Here is a 19,463-nt window from a genome sequence, read left to right as displayed (position 1 = left end):
TTAAAGTCAAAGTCTATCCTCTCCTTCCTCCATTTGGCCTCCATGTCATAGAAGCTCCTGGTGTTATTCAAGCTGTGTTCTTGACAAATCTCCTGTCAGACTCCATCATTAGCATCACAGCAAGCTAAGCTGATATTAACGCATCCGGTAATTTAGCCCAATGTGAGTTGTTAACTTTCTAAACTTTGTTGTGAGGCCATCGAAGAGTTTAGAGTTTAGCTTTAGATCTAGGTCTAGGTTTAGCTCACCAGTTCTTCCTTTGGCCATCAACAGTCGTTGGTAAAGGTACAGTACCGTTTTTGTCCACACAAGCTTGATGCGGCGGTTATTACCCCGGGGGGCGCTGTTTCACCCGTTTACATAAAAGGGCAGTTATATTGTTTTCCGTCCTTGGTTTGTTTTATGATTATTATTCTACTACAAAATGTGTGGTTTGAATAGTAAAATTCAAGGCAGGTGCAATTATACTCAAATAAATGTCATTAAAGACATTGTCTTTTAATACTCATTTATTTTTCTAGCTCTGTCAAGCAATCACAATCAACAATCCAACCTTTTATTATTATTATTGATCAAAATGTGTGGTCTGAATACTATTGACTGTGGCAGGTGCTTTTATCTTAAAATAAAATAAAACTTAACATATTCTTCATTTAACATATTTAATGATTTGCACCAACAGAATGCATATTTGTCAAAATCAAGGACTGAATGCCGTACAAAACACACAAACAAACAAACAGAACAAAAATATTGTACTCAAATTAACTCAAGTTGAGACCAGACAGTGCAGCCAGCTCTCTGCTTCTCCCTATACTTACCTAACAAGGCAATAATGAAGTATGTACAAATGCATAGAGATTGACTTCAAGCACTATATTTTATCACAATAAGATGCATAGAGGATCCAGCATATAACACAGGTCAGTGTCACCAAAAGATTATTCATGCTTCCAGACACAGAAAATGCAAGTCAATAAATATGATCGAACACCAGTTTTAAAAAGTAGGAAGCAAAGAACGACTTCCCTTTGTAATCAAGTAGAAAAATAGTGGGACTTTCAGTACCAATGTTTAACATAAACAATTCACTTCTGAAGATATGCATCTGGTAATAAATACACATGTAAGTTGATCCCACATATGTGACTTTCTAGAGAGAAAAATCCTTAAATCAATGTACGGAAGCCAAGAACAGACTGTATGATTTAACTTTGTCATGTTATCTCAAGATGATGATTTCATTATGTGATGACCTATTCTGGGCTGCAACTAATGATAATAACATAAATGATAGAAAATGTCAAAAATAATTGAAACAGTACACATTGCATGATTTTGTGACCAACAGTCCTAAAACAAAGATTCAACATTTTATAATGTTTAGCATTTGTGCTCGAAAAAAATCTATTTGAGGCAATTATTGTTATTATTATAGTATTATTATATTTTACTAAATCCAAATCTCCTATATAACAGCAACAAGACAGTCAACTTGTGATCCGCAATAGTCTGTAAAATGTTATTATAACAAGATTGACTGTTCTCAGAATCAAAGCAAAAATAAAACGCTTTTTAATTGAGCAGCGAACATTGTCGATCAACAGAATAAGAATCAACAATCTGATCAAATCATCATTTCAGTTACTTCACATATAAACCTTTTGTGGCTCTAGCTTTTCCCGTGTGAGAATATACCCTTCTGTTTTCGTTCATATATGATCATATACTGAATATCTTTGGGTTTCAGCCTCGCTTGTGAGACATTTGAAATTTCTAACCGACCAAAAAATAGCAATCACACAATTTGAAAGGATTCATTGATAGTGGAAATACTTTTTAAAGGCAGCCCTTTTTTAAACCAGAATACTTCATGAGCTTACAGATGCAGATTAATCTTTGATAATGTTTGTGCAAAAATAATGATTTTTGATGATAACAATTCAGACCAAACTGTGCCCTAAGTGCTAAAATCCATTTTAACAAAGAAATGAAAAGGGGACAAAGTGTGTGTGTCTGTGTGTGTGTGTGTGTGTGTGTGTGTGTGTGTGTGTGTGTGTGTTTGTGTATGTTTGTGTGTGTGTTTGTGTGTGTGTGGCAAACAACATCAGGAAAAACTTTTTCTACAAAGATGACACATTCTGCCCTGTCCATTAGTGCATTATAACTTGAGCAGCATAAAACCATGCACCGATTCACAGTGGAGACAAATAGTCAGGATTGTGTGTAAGAATCTTTGTGCCATTGTCTTCCGTCTCTACCTCGATCTCTATCTCTGTCTCTTTCCCTGTCCTTGTGCCTTTCTCTATCTCTCTCTTTGTCTCTATCTCTTTGTCTATCTCTGTCTCTGTCTCTGTCTCTGTCTCTGTCTCTGTCTTTGTCTCTGTCTCTCTCTCTGCCGTGGTGATGATGGTAGTTGTGTTGATTGTGTACGGGATAGTGCACCGCGTTCTGCGTCCGCGGTGGAATATGCTGGTGATGCCTGTGCTGCCGATTGCGTTCATTGTGCTCCTGCTCATAGTCCTCTTCGACATGTGGCTGACTGTTCCCACTGTGATGCTGATGGCGGTGGTGGTTACGCTGGTGGTTGCTGTTATGATGGTGGTGGTTGAGGCCCCGGTGGTTGTAGCGGGCCTCCTCCTTGTCCCCCTCCACCAGATCCTCCGTCTCCTCCACCCTCTCCTCGTGCAGGGGCCTGCGGGGAGGCCTCTGGCTGTAATCCCTGCTCAACTGTACTTCCATGCCCCCGGGTGTCTGGCTGTGCTGGGTGTTACTGTGGTTCTCCATCCGGCGGTGGTGGTGATGGTGATGGTGTCGGGTGTGCTGGGGTCTCTTTGTGTCATTCTTAAGGAGCTGCTCCTCCTCCTCTTTTTGGCCCACCTCCGCCCTCTGCTCCTGGGCCTGGGCTGAAGGGGGGTCGGGGTCTAGGTGGTTCTCACAGGAACCCTTCCTCTTGGGGGCTGCTGACTTTTTGTTCTTCTGCTCATCCTGGAAGAAAACATATCATCCACCTATAGTCACACCACATACGTGCTATACATGTTTTCACATTTAAGCTGTCACACATTTGTAGTCCATTCACAAAGTCACATATACACACACACAGCGGCTGTTATGGAGGCAGCTGGCCCACATGTGCTTACTGGCAGCCTCACCAGAGGCAATTAGGATATTCTTGGATGATAATACTCAGATTTATCATGGGACCTCGGAACGAACAGTGCAGCTGTTCTGCAACTGCGCTCACACAGACTCATTAGCTGCCTCAGGCTTCTCTGGAACAACTGTTTATTCTTTTTCTATTTCACTACATGATCAATATAGCTTTTTCTATATTGATAGATTTTTTTAGATTTTTTTGACGATAAATGTTCGCCAAAAGGTATTTAAGGTCATAGTAGAGGACAATAAGAAAATAAGACAAGCTAACGTAAAAGCAACACTACGCAACTTTTACAGAGCAACAGCGCCCTCTGCAGCCACAAATGGTGATTGATTCTTATGGGTTCCATTTTCAGAGTGATTAAGTGTTTTTCATATACAGAAAAAACAACAATGTGTTGAGTGGAGCTCTGACTGTGTCGTCCCGCTCTCTGAACTGAAACACAACTGAATGGAAGTTATTACCCATGATCCCCTGTTCCTGAACCAGAAGAGCTGCTGCTTTTACATATGCATTAAACTCTGCTCATTTTCAGAGATAAACCCTGTTATTTAATGACTTCTGAGTCTTTTTTCAACTCATCCATGTTACTGCAGTGAAGGGTGAAAGTGCAGCTACAGTAGGATTTGAAGGTATCTCACTCACCAGAGGTAGATCTATCTCATTTCAGCGACTTTCCAGTGGAGTAGGATGAGGAGAAATGAAATGAAAATGTTAGATGAAAAAAATGAAAACAAATACAGACGCAGCACACCGCGATGTTTCTGTTGTTAACATTACTTTTCCAGTTTATCCATATTCAGCGGACTCTGATACAGATGATGTGAATGGGATGAGATGAGATGACAGTATGTAGGATATAATATTCTATAACTTTATTGTGCATGTAGTTTTTTCCCCTGTATGTGTACAGCATGTTTCTGTGTTTGATCTACCGGCATTCCTGTAGGATTGGTGGGCAGTGTATTCTCGGCCAGCGGGGCCAACAGTGAGTTGGCACCCTCCATTTCTGGTGGATGAGTGGCTCTCCAGTAAGACTCCAGATAATCAGCAATGTGCTCACAGGCGTCTGTCAGCTGGTTTTCATCCAAGATGACGTCAAACATTTCCTTTAGAGAAACACAAACAAATAAAATAAAATAAGTAGAAGACCAACGTCGAACCAACCTGTAACTGGCACAGAATTTTAAAATCAAACGTTCTTGCAGTGGGACTCAGATAAAGAGATGTAAGGAAATGAGGTCATGAGAAACAGGGGAGACCCAGATGAACAGTGACAAGAACATTCAGTGAGGACTTTGAATTTGGCATCAAAGATAAATATGCTTTTTTTTTTCAAATAGACTGTGACTAAAAATACTGAAATCAGCTTAAACACAATATTCATCACATAAAGCTGCAATATCCTCTAAATTACCAGGAGAGAAATCGACTGTATCGTCAATAGTAGCCACCGTTCTTCGCAAAAGTTTCATCTTTAATTGAAGAAACAAATACAAATATATACTTCCAGACATAAAGTGAGACATCAAACATGATGTGACACACTATCGTTCCATCCATCTATTCTTTCATTCAGGGCTCATCCACTCCCACTGCACCAATTTGACGCAGGGGCCACTAGATGGCACTCACAGGCGGACATTGGGCGAGCTTGTCTGCTGCCACCATCTGAACGTTAAGATGTTTGGTCTGAGACTTCCCTCTCGTCTTGATCAGTCGGGTCAACACCTACACAGCAGGAGTGGAGACAATGAAATGAAAAAAGGACAGAGTAACTCCTCATCTTCTACTGGAACGCAGGATTCATAGTACTATGAGAACTGAGGAACCAAATGAATCAGACAAAGGTGGTTGCTCACATTTTGGTAAAACGTTTTCCCATCTAATTCTATGGGGCTCTCAAGGTAAGCTTACTTTCGGTGAGGAGATCTTGACGTAGACGAGGATTGGAGCCAGGGAGGTCTTAGCCACCTGGAGAGGATGATTGACTGTGTCTGCATCCAGAATCACCAGCTGCAGGCTGCGTGCCAGCTCGAAGATACGCTCCACCTCGCCCTGGATCTGGGCTGAACATGCACACAGTCAAACACAACGTGAACATCAGGAAATCCTTCAGTTGTGCATCTTTCATTTTCTTGTTTACATATAAAACTGGACGACACATCACATATGAGCATATATTGATAACACACACGTTGTGCAACTGCATGTCATTTTTAACTACTGCGCAAACACCTTTATACATGCATTATAGAGTTGATGGTGTTGTCAAGTTGGTTGAAAGTTTACCTGCCAAACAAGATATTGGGTTGGAGTTAAAAAAAAATGTAAAGTCATATGTTGAGAAATGTCAATCTCAATTTATTTGATTTTCTGAAACTTTCAAGCACATTTAACGATGTTCTTCAACTGAAGGTGGAACTTGTGATGAAACTGTGTTGTCAACAATGTCACACGTTTTTTCAAGTAAAGGACACTTGGGATTTCGTTCTGCACTATGTATGAATTGTAGATAAAGTTGGTGATATTCATGTTTCCTCTGAAAAATTACTAAAATAACAATCAAAACGTACAACAACCCATATGACACAGGATGAATAGCTCATACAAATAAGTAGTGCCTCATTAATAAGAGTAACAAATTAAACGGTGTGCAATTATGTGTTGCTGTGTAACTAATCCAAAAAAGACAGCAGGATGTAATTCAAGGATAGGCCACTAGAGGGACTTCATTGAGGAGGGGCACTGAGGAGTTTCTTTATTCTGGTGTTTAAGAAATATAACAGACAATTATGTCTGAAATATTTGTAAACGCACTACAACAAATAATCTGGATCAAAGACAACAAGTTAAAACAGTGGCATGACAGGGGATGTTGGTGCTGATATGAGGTGATGAGAGGAGGAACAGGGAGGAAGGTGAAGATACTCAAACACATGTGGACTACCAGAGCTTTCAGTCATACATACCGGCAGCATCTGGGATGAGCGAGCAATGAGAAAGACAAGAGTAGAGAAAACCATGTAAATCTTTTCCCCTTTCATTCTGTCTCCCTCTAACCAAGAGGACCAGTTATGACTATACTACTGAAAGACATTATTTAATTAAGTATTTAGTGAGACATGTGAGACAACAGCAGGATGATCTCTGTAGAATTCACCGGGAGCTAGTGGGCACGTCGATGATGTTTCTACCACGCAACAGAAATAAAACTGATAAAAACAAAAACAATACAAAGATCTCAGGAATAAAAACTTGTTATGTACACACAAAAATGTCAACTTCATTATCTGCAGCAGGATTAATACGTCATGCCCTGACTGACGTATATAATTTTCCTGAGTCCATGTCGGAAAACATCTTTGCAGAGTTCATGTAAAAAGAAAAATCTTGTCAACCTAAATAGTGTTTCAATAAGATAAAGAAAAAGTCTGACACATTCATTTATTTCAGTCTGATTAAGTTTCGTGTTTCGGCCTAATTAGAGTTTTAGAAGTGGGTGATGTCTGCCACAGGGAACAGCAGAACGAGTACAAGACAATTAAAGTTATCTTGCAGTAAAGTCCGACCATCTGGAATTTGTGTACTGGTAAAATATTATTTGCCACAGCTACAGGCTGCAGGTTAGGATGAATAAAGGCATCATACATCATAGTGCACTTTAGGATCTGGTTGCCTTTTGGTATTTACCTTTAATCAAGCTCAGAATGATCTCACCACATATTTAAATGATTTTGTTAACAATTCTTCTTCACATCTTGAATCTGTGATTTGATCATGTGTGATCCTCGAGTAACTTTTATTTCCTATTTGTTTGCTTTTCCTCTGCCTTGGTGGTTCTATTTGTTTGTCTATTAGTTATTATGATTACTATTATGATGATTATGGTTATTATTATTATTATCTCTTGCTTCCTGCTGCTGTGTTTTTCCCTCCACTAGACGACTGCTCTACCAGAGTTTGCTCAGCCGCTATCTTCCACTTTGTTCCCTGGTCATGAAATAACCTGCAGAAATCTCTTCGGCTTAATGATTGTGTCTCCCAAGGAGAAATCAAAGCTCTGATAAAAACTGCAGAATGCAAGAGCTTTCTCTCAGATGGACTTTGTCTCATTTATCGTTTATCTCTTATCTGTTTTTTAAAATGCTTAATTTTCCTTAATTGTTCCCTGTCTGATTTGATATCTTGTAATATTGTGTTATCTTGGGACTTCCTGGTTAAACAAAAACTTAAGATGAAATGAAAAGTTAAATCAAACGTACCTAAATTGGAGCGGGTGTTGGACCGGTCCATTAAGGCCTTTTTGCCGGGGTTGTTGAGGATGGAGCGTTTAGCCAGAGAGATGTCTGCTGTGACTCGTGTGATACTGATTCTGGAGAGGAGGCACAGTGACGAGCGTTATAACAGTCATGCTTTCCAACAAGTTCTATTTAATCATAACGGTGCGGCACTGAAGAGTGCAATGAGAACTTACCTGCCTTCAAATCGATGTTTTAAAAAGTCAAATAGAGCTTTTTGCATCATATCTGTAACCTGGAATTAGACAGGAAACATGGATTTAAAATGCAAAGTCCCTTTCACAGAGAAATTCCAATATTTCTTTGAAAACTGGAATCGGGTCTCTCAGATTTCACAGCATCTTCATAGATCAAAGAGGATTAGAAGTTCAGATAGAGAGTGTGAGGGAGACTCACCTCTAAGCCCTTTAGTGATGGTCCCATTAGAACCACAGGACGCATTGTAGGCACTACATCATACATAGCTGTCTGCTCCCCCTACAGCCACAGGAACACAGGATTCATTCAGTATACAAGATGCAGTATCCTCGTATATATATGTGAGCTCTGCAAAAAACACGTCACTAAAAGACCTCATACTTGGTGTTTCTGACCATTTTATTCTGTTAGGGTGAATTATACCAATTAGAAAATAAGAGAGAAATTAATTAAAGCCTCCAGATGTTTCTATCTCTCTTTACGAAATGGGATTTAAAACATGACACATGAAGATCCGCTGCAGCCATGATTGGGTTAATGGAAGATGATTAACTGTCTCATACTAGACTGTTATTTACACTTATGTGTCATATGTCATTATCAAATGACTAAAGGTATCCTCGGGTCTATTAAGAGATGACCAGCATAAAAGAGAATATCCACACACAACAAATGTCACTTACTGGTTTCTTTTTCACTTGCTGATTGGCTGTGGATAGAGAAAGGTAACAGAGGGGCCTGATGTTAACTCACCAATCATTACCACTGACAACAAGCTGCCTCATCAAACAGTTCAGCTCCCACTGACCTTGTGAGGGAGGAGTGTATTTCTTTGAGTTCATATCTTGAGCGGGTTGAGCAGCTGCTTTACTGAAGATTTGAGAGAAAAGTCCAGGATTAGCTCAGGTCTAATCTTTCCCACTCAAACAAGAAACACGAGTGTCTTTATAATTCCGACCCTTCGGTTGTGATTAATAAAGATCCCTTTCACTCTGAGCTTTCAGTATCTCTTTAGATCGCCTCATGAGACACAGCTGTATAAAGAGTCCAGAGTGAATCCCTTGAAGTGAGACGTTTTACATAATGCTGAAATTAATAGAAGCTGAAGGGAAATGTATTAAAACCACCGGGACCTGTAGAATCACTGGTGTGGTCCCATCATCTCTTACATCTTTAATTAAAACTGATGTTTCTCTCCTTGTCAGTAGAATTGGGGTAAATATGGTTGAGATAATGCAACAGTGACATGATAAAGTTATAGCAGGCCTGTATGGATTATGACTATCTTTTTGACTTGTTTAAATATTCTACGAACGTTTTCAAAAACCTCAGCTGAATACATAAATAACCTATAATCCTACACACAAAGCTCCATACTTGGCTAAGGCCTTGGCAGCCTTCCTCGCCTGCACTTCTCTTCTGATGAGGATGGTTTCCAGGTTGACTGGACTGGGGACAAAGCCCACCACACCATCCTCCTTCACCGGCCGGCCGATCCACCATTCATTGTTAAACTTCTGGAAGATAAAAACAAAAAGATCTGAATGTAAATTATGCCCTTCATACCCGTATTTCTTATCTTTTCACTTGTATCAAAGCTGTGTGCTTGCTTGTTTCAAACCTCTTTGACGTGCAGGAAGTCTCTGGACTCGAAGGTGACGGCCTGGCCCGGCACCGGGACGTTGTCGTCGTCTGCTGGAGTGTAAGAGAAGTTGCAACGAACGGCGAACGCAACAGGCTTGTACTGGAAACATGGGACATCAGAACAAGATGTCACTACGAATGAAGGTCCCCGTCGTCTTAATCCATAAACTTCACCAACACACACGTGCTCACTCAAATTCTAATTAATAAAAGACAATGTAATGATTTGTTTTTTCTCAGCGGTAATCTCAACTAATAACTAACATATAACAACTTATAATGGACTTTGTTGATCAGTTAGTTACAGGATGCTTGTATTCAACTTTGCTGACACACTCTCATGTCTTTGTCTTGAATCTAACAGAGACACTGTTACAGTTATCTCTAAACCCCTGTGCTTTTTATGACACGTCAAAAAGTCTGATGTGAAAAACCCAAACTGCACCGTCCTCTTTGTGGCTCTTCAGCTAATGCGGGCTTCCTCCCCGACTGGTGCTGTAATCCTATCACAGTCAAATGTCAGCGGCGTGTGGATGAGGCAGCTAATTACTCCACTTTGAAAAGATGAGGAGGAGGAGGAGGAGGCTGCAGGGTAGGGGGGAGGAGGTGGGGGGGTGCAGAGGGTGTTTGCTGCCTAATTACGAAGCACCAGTGGGAGCACATTAAATCTGCGGGGGAGGATTTAATTCAATATTTGATGGGACGTGTGTCAGCAGAGTTTGATATGAGCTGTGATGTTTGGATGTTTCTGTGTGTCATGTTTTTCGTGGTCATTATATCTCTTACAATTGATTACTGCATTTACCCAATGAGAACCTGCAGTCAACTTGAAGTGGCCTGAAATGAACCCTCAAGCACTGTTTCCTCATTATTGTACTTATCATCATTACTCTATTCTACTTTCTTATTTCATTTTCTCTATTTTATTTTATTCTCGCCCCGATATATTTTGTAAAAAAAAATGGATTTCTTTCTTTTGTTCTATTCTTTAATTTGAAATCTATATATTTTCCATAGACTGTATATAAAGATGTTTTCTAGTAGAAGCAATGCAAACTAAGTAAAAAATATCGAATTAAGTATTTAACACATCAGAGCAATTAACCATAACTTTCATTATTATCGTTCTCCAGTTGTTGAGCAAATAAAAGAGATGAAAAGGATGAAGACCCCAATAACTAATTTTAACGGCCGAATATTGCTCTGCTAATCCAATGTCCTGATGTCTATGGTTGCAGTCTGTGTTTGCATTCACGTCCTTGAGAGCAGCCTCTCTGAGAAATGAGTCTGCGATGGCAGCGGCGGGTCAGGTCGGCCACAGTGAAGAAGTACCTTGGCCTTCTCCAGCTGCACCTGGGCATTTCTCTCCTCGACAAAGTCCAAATCGTGACGCTCTCCCTGCAGAGGAGACACAGTGATGACAGTTAGATCCCTTCATTGGTGTGTGTTACAGACTGATTCAGGGACATAGTCTATTTGTTCTACTCTGATTTTTATCAATTGTTAAATAAATAATTTAATTCAAGTTGGATTTGCTGCTTTTCTTTAACATATAAATCCTCATAATAATCCTAATATACAATAGTCATTAGTTGAAGCACCAGGAGAGCTTTGAGAAGACTTCTTTCTTCTTAAGACTGGCATGATAAATAAGACTCTTTCACTGTTTTACCTATAAAAAAAAGACGCTTATTACAATTAGTTTGTCGCATCAATTCCGCAAAATGTCTTTCAACCGCAGCCCTAATTTATCACCATTGAGCTTATGGCCTGTTACTCTCGCCTCCTTGTTCCCTGTTTCTTTTCTCAGAGCCCTCCTGTCATTAACTGTCAAGACATGTTGCAGCAGATCCCTCCAGGGATGCTCAGGTTTATGTGCCATGTGTCCCACAGATTAGATTGTCCCCTCAAAGACATGGTAATTAATGCCCTCCGTGTCGTAGCCAGGAGGTGGCACAGCCCTCTGCGTCAATCTGCAACTCCTGATACACACTTGCATCCCAAAGTCACAAATCAGCCCTCTCGGTTGCAGACAGGCTGCTCAGTCTGATGCATATTAACAACACAGGCATCCTGCATCCTTCAACATTCTCAAACCAAATCAGTTGTTATAGCACACAAAGTAACTTATAATATTGTGTGCATATTAATGACATAGAACTTATTAGCTTTACTATTTCATAATATATCTTACTTATACTTCAATGTTTTTGTTCTACCTATTCACACCTTTGTGTTCACACTCCATTTGCCAGACACCTTTATCCAAAGCATCTGTCTGTCCCCACACACTCACATTGGACAATTCATAGAACTAAGTGAGCGCATGGAACGGAGAAGCAGGGGTTTGAATTTGTTATAAAACACTAGAGGACATTAAACGATCCCTTTAGTTCTGTGTTATTTAAGTTCAGAGTGCAGACCAGAGTCCCGCTGACTGACAGATAACCCCTGAATAAACATATTTTGGTTTGTTCTAACATCCTGTAATGTCGTGCTTTGGCAACCAGAGGATATCAAAGAGTAAAATGGATTTTATTTCATTCACATATCAAGAACTAACACACTCCCTGCCTCCTAAGAGTTTTGTTCAGATAAACCTGCTTTGCCTAAGAAAATATGTTTTGTAGGACATGTCCTGCTTTTTGTTCGAGCATCTCTATCTGCCAATCAACCAAACAAACTAATCAATCAACCAGACTTTATCAAACAAAGTGCTTTACACTATTAAAACCCTATTCAAAAAGTCAGAGTGGGTTTCGGTTCCGATATTAACTTTCAATTGTAGCACCTGATGGTTCTAGAGGTTCATAGGTTAAAGGTAAATCTGATAACTGGGTGAGACCAAACCCATTACAAGCTTTACAAACCAATTATAACAGGTCGCCAGTGCAGAGACTTTCAAATTGGTGTAATGTGTTTATTACTGTGACTCTGACTTGGACAATGATTGATTATGCAGTTTGTGATTATCCTAGGACAATAGCTGTGATAGAAGTATCTTCAACTCCAGGAAGACTTGGCTTTAAACGCTGGTACGAAAAAAGGAAATTGAGAGACAACTGAGGGAGAGAGGTGTAGGAAGGGAGGTCGAGAGTGGGTGTGAAGGAGGTGAGAGAGAAAAAGAGTTGACAAGAGAGGTCAGGACACTGGTTGAATGAAGGAACAAGAAAGAAGACTAACTGTGTTTCCAGACTGACCCTGAAGCACATGTTGGAGGTGGTAAGACAAAGGCAAGGGGAAAATAGGTCTTAAAGTGAATTTGTTCACTGTGATGTGAACTGACGCCAAATAAATGTCACTTTGAGGGTCTTCAAGCTGGATAATGAATTTCAGAATCAAACAGTATAAGTGGCTTGTCTCTATTCTTTCCCACCGTACGAGAGGAGGATCTGTAGTTCTGTTATTTGAAGTTACAGTATACCCATGGGTCTGAAGCATAGCCTGTTTATAAAGATGGACGACACGTCTCCACTTCCTCCTACTCTTCAGCCAAAATATCTGCACAGTAGATTCTGCACATTTGATCACGGGATGGAGCCATGTTATTTATATAGCATCAAGTAACACATCTAAACTTTACCTGAACACTCGAGTGTGATAAATAGCTAAAATTACAAAAGACATGAACATTTTTTATCTGATATGTACTCAACTAACATGGAGGAGGTGGGGTTCATGACCTATACTGCAGCCAGGCAGCAGGGGGTGATCGAGACACTCTGGCTTCACTTTCCACAGCATCACAAGAAAATAAAGCTTTCAAATAATAAATACTTTTGGGGGAAAATTCCAAATAGACATTGTAAATTACTCAGAAAGATAAACTGAAATAAACTGAACATGTCTGCAACATAGGAGAGAAATAATGAATGAATGAATTACTATGTTAACGTTGAATGTAATACATTCTCAAGGAGGAAGAGGACATGATGTATTTACCAGGTTTGGCCAGTGATGGTGACTGAAGAAGAAAAGCAGGAGGATGCAGTGGAGACAACGTGACGACAGAGAATTCAACATGACGGCAACGGAAAAAGAGGAGGAGGAGGAGGAGGAGGAGGATGTGAATCTCCCTGGGGCCGAATTATGCCCAGGTATGGCTTTTTGTTTGCCCACGAGTGGTGTAGACATCTGTTTGCACAGCAACCGCCTCTCCTGCAGGCCAATGTCACCGGGCCAACCGGACAAAACGCCCTCGCTGAATTATTAAACAGTAATGAGCTCAGTACTGCAGCTGACTTAAAGATGTCTACTGTCTGAGAGGAGGGGAATTATTGATGTGATTTCTTCTACCAAAGATAAAAATCCATGCTTTAGATTTGTGTATAGTGTGTAACTGTTAATATTATCTTTAACTTTATGTGCAGGTGTCAGGAGCGTCGATGATGAAAAACCTAGTGTGACGATGTCATGGAGCAGAATGGGATCATGGGAGTGGGAGATCGTCTGAGTTTGAAAATTGCTGGAATTTTTTTTTATCATTTAAGAACCCAAGACAATAAAATATAGAACATTTGTCCAGTTTTTATAATAAATTTAAATAAAGAGTTGTTATACTCCAAATACTCTTTAAGAGTCTCCTGGAGGTTGAATTTTTTTGTTTCAGTCTTTTCTTCAAACTCTTAACCTCCCTCATCCCATCTCCACATCTTCACCTCCCGCCCCTTCCCGTCGGAGATTCCATCCCAGCCCATTAGCGTGATAACGTGGCTTCGAGGGGTGGGCGGAGGAGGGTGGAGGACAATGGTGATGTGAACGAGCGAAGCCACGCTCTCTCCTGTGCAACCTGAAGGTGACTCCTCTAACTCGCAAAAAACGTCTACACAGCTCCATCAGCACATGCCAGAGGAGTACATTAGGAAAGCAGCGTCTGATTGGGGAGATTGACTCCATCTCCAAAGTAAAATAATCAGAGCCATCGAGTCGCCAGGAGCCAGCTGGCGGCCACGGACTGCTGCGCTGCCCCCAGAGAACAAACTGTTCTCTGCACGAGGACTCAAAGAATGCCTGAGATAAAACTAATTTAAAGCACTTCATCCATTTTATCCCATTTTATACTCGATTTAATTTATGTAGTTTGTGGCCTTATATTAAAAAAAATATATACTTTCTTATATATAACAAAGAAAATGAAATGTATAAGAAGCAACCTGTAGCAGAGGCCCAGATACTTTATGTAAAACACCTTAAGAACACTCACATTACAATGACACTAACACTCCCCCCGCTCAGTCTCAGTTAGACACAGTATCCACTGCTGCTTTGCTTTATTGGAACAGTTAAACCACCTGACGTACAATCATCAGACGCAGCAGTTAGTCCTCACCCTTTATCTCTATCTCTCTCGGTAAACCAAACGTAGTGTTAAAAATAATATTTATAATAAAGCATAAATCTCACACGAGGGGCTGGACCAAGGTTGTTTGTCAAGTGGGGAATTGGACGATGGAGGTTAGAAAGAAATCACTGTCACTTTCCAGCTCGGACAACAAACGCTCAGGAAAGATTTATTCTTGTATCTACAGTGTTTTAGTGTTAAAGGAAGCTACTGAACAAGCTGGTTGGTTTTACAAATTCACGACTGTAAAACAATTCCCCTGAGAGACAGTCAGAGGCTGTCTCCCACATAGTGGAGGAGAGAGTCCCGAACAAGACGGAATATAAGCAACACAAGTTTTAACACTATTACACAGAATGCAACAAAGTCAGTTTTTAGACAAAATCCCAACACACGATTGTGTGTAAGGAATAAAATGTCCCAAGTAATGAAAAGGAATGTACTTTTATGACATTATTTGGAGCTTTAAATGTTTTTTAAAGCAAAGTTGAAAGCTGTGACAGTGATGAATCAAATGTCTCAACGCTAGGGTAGAATTTGTCTCAATAAATCAATCAATCCATCAATCCATCAATTCATCATTCCACCCATCCATCACCTCCAGGTTTGGCAGCAGATACTATGTTTGGCACTCATCATCGTTCCTGATGCACAATCCCTCAATAAATAGGGAGTTGTTTCCATGGAAACCATTGAGCGAAATATGCAACCCCATCATAAATGACTCCCACTCATGAAATTACTTTAATCTATATGCTGTGATCCTCAGAGAAATACACAAATAAAGAAAAACTCCAACTCTGCATATTCATGGACTGATTAAAGCAGCTGTAGTCGAGCTGTACACGTAAATCTGTGGGAGATCCATCGCTGGGCTGTGGAATTGACAGATCTCCACAGAGAACGTCTGTATAATTGGGTCAGCGCGGCAGCATTCAACTGCACTGCTGGTGTACCTCTCACATGTGAATGAATTGTCTGTGTGTGTTTGCATGAGTGCTCTTGCGTTCTGCACCTTGCTGGCTGCTCCCCAGGTGCAGACGTCATCTATGTCTCATTTGCAGCCACGAAAAGACGACTTCAGCTGAAGAGTTTCCACGTCACTGCACAGCGGCTCCAGTGGGAACCGATCTGAGATGCCTCTCGCCCAGAGTGTCTTGTAACGTAGGGTGAATTGAAAAGTTTGTGGAAACGAGTGAGCTCTGAAGTTTGCAGTGTGGAATCATCATGAGCAGAGCCATCCAGGGGCAGGATTTTAATTTGGTGCATCTCAGCTAATGAGTGGGGAGGATTAGCTTCTGTGAACATGCTTCTAAATGTACATGCAGGGTCATGTGCATGTCACAAATCTTCCACTAAGTTTTGATGGAAATCATTTAAGTAGTATTTTGCAGATCCTCTGATAAAAAGCAACCAACAAATAAACAAATGAGAAGAGGTGCCAGCAAAACGTCCTCTGTGTAGGTAAACATCTTGCACATTTGATAGTGGACCATTTATACAGCCTGATAATTGGGTTAGAGATGTTCACCTGAGGATCACAGACTGTGGAGTATGATGTGCGGATACATTCCTGGACAGAAGACTAATAACCTTCATTAAAACCTTGCTGCTGAGCCTAAGTGGATAAATCCCTGCATTAGAAAGGACAAAAACCGTGTCTGCTTACCAAACACCCTTTACTACAGTTTGTTGTCTGCAGAGCAGGTCACTGATCTAATTGTGACTAATTTCCTGACGGCCCACCAATGAGCTGCTGGCACTGAGCCTAGCTGTTTGAAAACTCGCCGAAGATCAGCGAAATCGAGTCTGATAACTCTGATCCTCTTGCTGCTTGTTTACTTCTGTTGTGCTATTCTGTTCATGACTCTCTGTCTTAGTAATTACCAGCCCGTTCATTTGCATGGACTGGGTTCCAACCCGGTCCTCTGCCTGATCAGCTGCTCAGCATCATCTGTCAGAGGGAGACTGGCCCTGCGCCCTCGGCCCCATGCTACCACAGAGCAGATATGTCCATTCTGGCACTGCCACCTTTACTTTGGCATGAGCTTCCATCTTTGACATTAAAGGCATCAGGACACTATACTGTATCTCCAAATATTTTAGTTTTTACGATTCTTAAAAATCCACTCCTCTGCTATAGGGGAGTCAGGATTTATGAACTACGCTGCAGCTTGACACCAGGGGGCAGTTGAGATGATTTGGCTTCACTTTTGGGGATCTGTCAGGTCATCCAATCAGTCTTAATGATAGCCATGCAAGCTAATGTTTGTGAAATGCTGTACAACTCCTTCTCGCTGGGATGTGATTGGACAGATAACAGATTGTGGGAGGGGCTCAGCAAACAGTCAATACCTTGTTGGGTCATTTCTTGTAGTGTAGTGTGTTCAGGCCATAGCGTTTGAATACAGATGGACAACATCATCGCTCACCAAAGGTGAAGCCAAAGCATCTTGATGGCCTCCTGGTGGCTGGCTGCAATATAGGTCATAAGCCCTGCCTCCTCCATGTTAGTGGATGGGGCTTGTACCAAACAAACCAATTAGACCAAAGCGATTAACGGCCAGATCCGGGATACTATAGCGTAATTTCTGCAGAGTAGGAGGAAGACATGTCCTCCATCTTTATTTACAATGGTTCAGGCCTTTTACCTTGAACAAAAGGTGATGATGCCAGAGTGACACAACATAATCTACATCAATGTACATTGACTCCTCGCCCCTGCAGAGATAATCTGCACATCTAAAGAACCATGAAAAGAAAAATAAGATTTGTCTCAAGGAAAAGAAGCAGCTGAGACTAAAATAGAAAAATAGACAAATCTGGATTTACAGGGGGAAAGGAAATGTGTATGTTCTCTCTCTCTCTCTCTCTCTCTCTCTCTGGGTCATGATTGTCTCTGAGTAAGGAGATTAAGATAGCATGCGTCAATCTAGGATTTAGAGCACGAGAGACAAATGCAAACTCCTCACAGACGGCCAACACTGCTGTCTGGTCTGCTTGTGCTCAGCCGCCCTGACGCTCATCAGATAGAGACACAATAGCTGCATTAATATCATCGATACCACTTAATTCCTGCAAGTCCCCTTGCTCCTCTGCACTGCGCAGCATTGTGATGCAACATGATTAGGGTTGGTTGAGGACGTGTGTGTGTGTGCGTGTGTGAGGATTATAAAAAACATTGCAGCGAAGCTCCTATTGAACCACCACCAACACCGTCACCTCTGTCTCTCTTCTGCAATATGCAAAAGTGTCTGCAGCACATTTATTGCCATTAACAGTTAGATTTAAAACAGGTGGGAAAATAAAACTATAAAAGTGTAGATTTGTAAATAGCCCTAATCCCAAAACAATGATCTTTACTTAGGTATTCCTCTGGAACTTTCCACTGGGCTCCAGAGCTTCATTGCTCCACTTCCTGCCTGGAAGAGGAGCATGTATGTGGATGTAATGCCCCACTAACAGTCTCTAAGAGGCTTTTCCTATTCTGGGTAACAAGTGGTGGGCCGACACTAACCACCCCATGGAAATCCAAGACAGTAGGCCATCCACAGGTTTCCTCAAGCCCCACTCTGTGCCTGCTATTCCTCTAAAGTGTGACGTCTAACGCGCTGGTTATTTCCACTTCCTGCAGATTCAAAACATTCATTTCGAGTCTGGCCACCTGTGAATGTAGCCCCCGTGTTCACCCCCCCCCCCCCCCAGCAGCAGTAAATGCTGTTCAACAACCTAGTGGCTTTATTCAGAGACTGACAGGTCGATGTTCAGCTCTGTGACTTGAATGTTAATGGTAGTACATGAGAAGCATAAAGGAACTGACTCTCTCTTACTGCATGTGGCATCACTAAGTAAAATACTTTTTTTTAAATACATCATTTGACTCATATAATTGTAGGTGATCACATGGAAGTGAACCCTCACTGTATTTATTACGGCTATCGCTAAAAACCTCCTTTATACATGAAAGGAAAATAAATCCAAATGTCCCAAGTTTAATTTCCTGTACCTTGAACACAACATCACACAAAGTTAAAGAAAAGCGATTTAATCCATCTGATCTTTACAGGCCACCGGTTATGCAACCTATCCCTGTGAAGCCTGGAGCTCCTCACTTGGACACATGGTATAATACATGTGGATATGCATCGCTGTTTGCCCCTGCGCATTGTGAGTGCAATGATGTGGAAAGGCCTCACACTAGGATTAACGCCCTATGCAACAGATGGTGCATTCTCATATCCTTCCTGTTCACACCCGCACACACACACACACACACACACGCATAAACGTGCACGCAAGGAGACACACATAAACACAAGACCTCTCATATTTTACCTTTTTCTTGGGTGGCATGATGAGTAAAGCAGTCCGCGCGTGTTATTCCACCCACAAATTACCGTTCACCTGGCTCCATGAAGTGGGACATGGACAAGTGGGCCATGAGCCTGGATCTACCTCTGGAACAGGTGTATGTGGCCGAGGATAAAATGTCCCCAAGCCCCTCCGCTCTTTACGCGCAGTTTCGTGCGTAAAGGTGAGAGACGTCCCGAGCATCCGCGACGCGCAGGACACCGCCGGAGACGCGTTGCGTGAGAGGTTTCACTTTAAGTCCGTATTGTGTGTTGAGGGATGTTACCCTCTCCCGTGTCCCGGGGTATTAAAGGCTTATTTCTCTGCGCAGCATCTGTTGCGCCGCACACCGCTCACTCTGACCTCAAGCACCGAGGAAGGTGTCCGACCGCTCCGCGCTAAACACTGCAAAGTGAGGGATGTCCCAATAGAGTTGCTGACCAGAGTTAGGTTGGCTCCCTCCTCT

At 41.4% G+C, this 19,463-nt stretch overlaps 1 protein-coding gene across 1 annotated transcript; it reads right to left on the bottom strand.

Annotated features, from left to right (window-relative positions):
* Positions 1-510: 510 nt before the first annotated feature.
* Positions 511-19,375, bottom strand: LOC133969000 (voltage-dependent L-type calcium channel subunit beta-3-like). The gene is made up of 14 exons (XM_062405301.1): positions 18,983-19,375; positions 10,639-10,704; positions 9,284-9,406; positions 9,040-9,179; positions 8,471-8,532; positions 8,346-8,371; positions 7,861-7,941; positions 7,641-7,699; positions 7,429-7,538; positions 6,136-6,144; positions 5,081-5,232; positions 4,799-4,894; positions 4,099-4,272; positions 511-2,988 (listed from the first exon to the last, which is right to left on the bottom strand). The coding sequence occupies exons 1-14, from the start codon at positions 18,998-19,000 to the stop codon at positions 2,215-2,217; spliced, it is 1,890 nt and encodes a 629-aa protein (XP_062261285.1). The 5' UTR covers positions 19,001-19,375; the 3' UTR covers positions 511-2,214.
* Positions 19,376-19,463: the final 88 nt, after the last annotated feature.

This window comes from Platichthys flesus, chromosome 14 (assembly GCF_949316205.1).
Source record: "Platichthys flesus chromosome 14, fPlaFle2.1, whole genome shotgun sequence".
Taxonomy (NCBI): domain Eukaryota; kingdom Metazoa; phylum Chordata; class Actinopteri; order Pleuronectiformes; family Pleuronectidae; genus Platichthys; species Platichthys flesus.
This window is presented reverse-complemented; position numbering and strand designations above follow the sequence as displayed.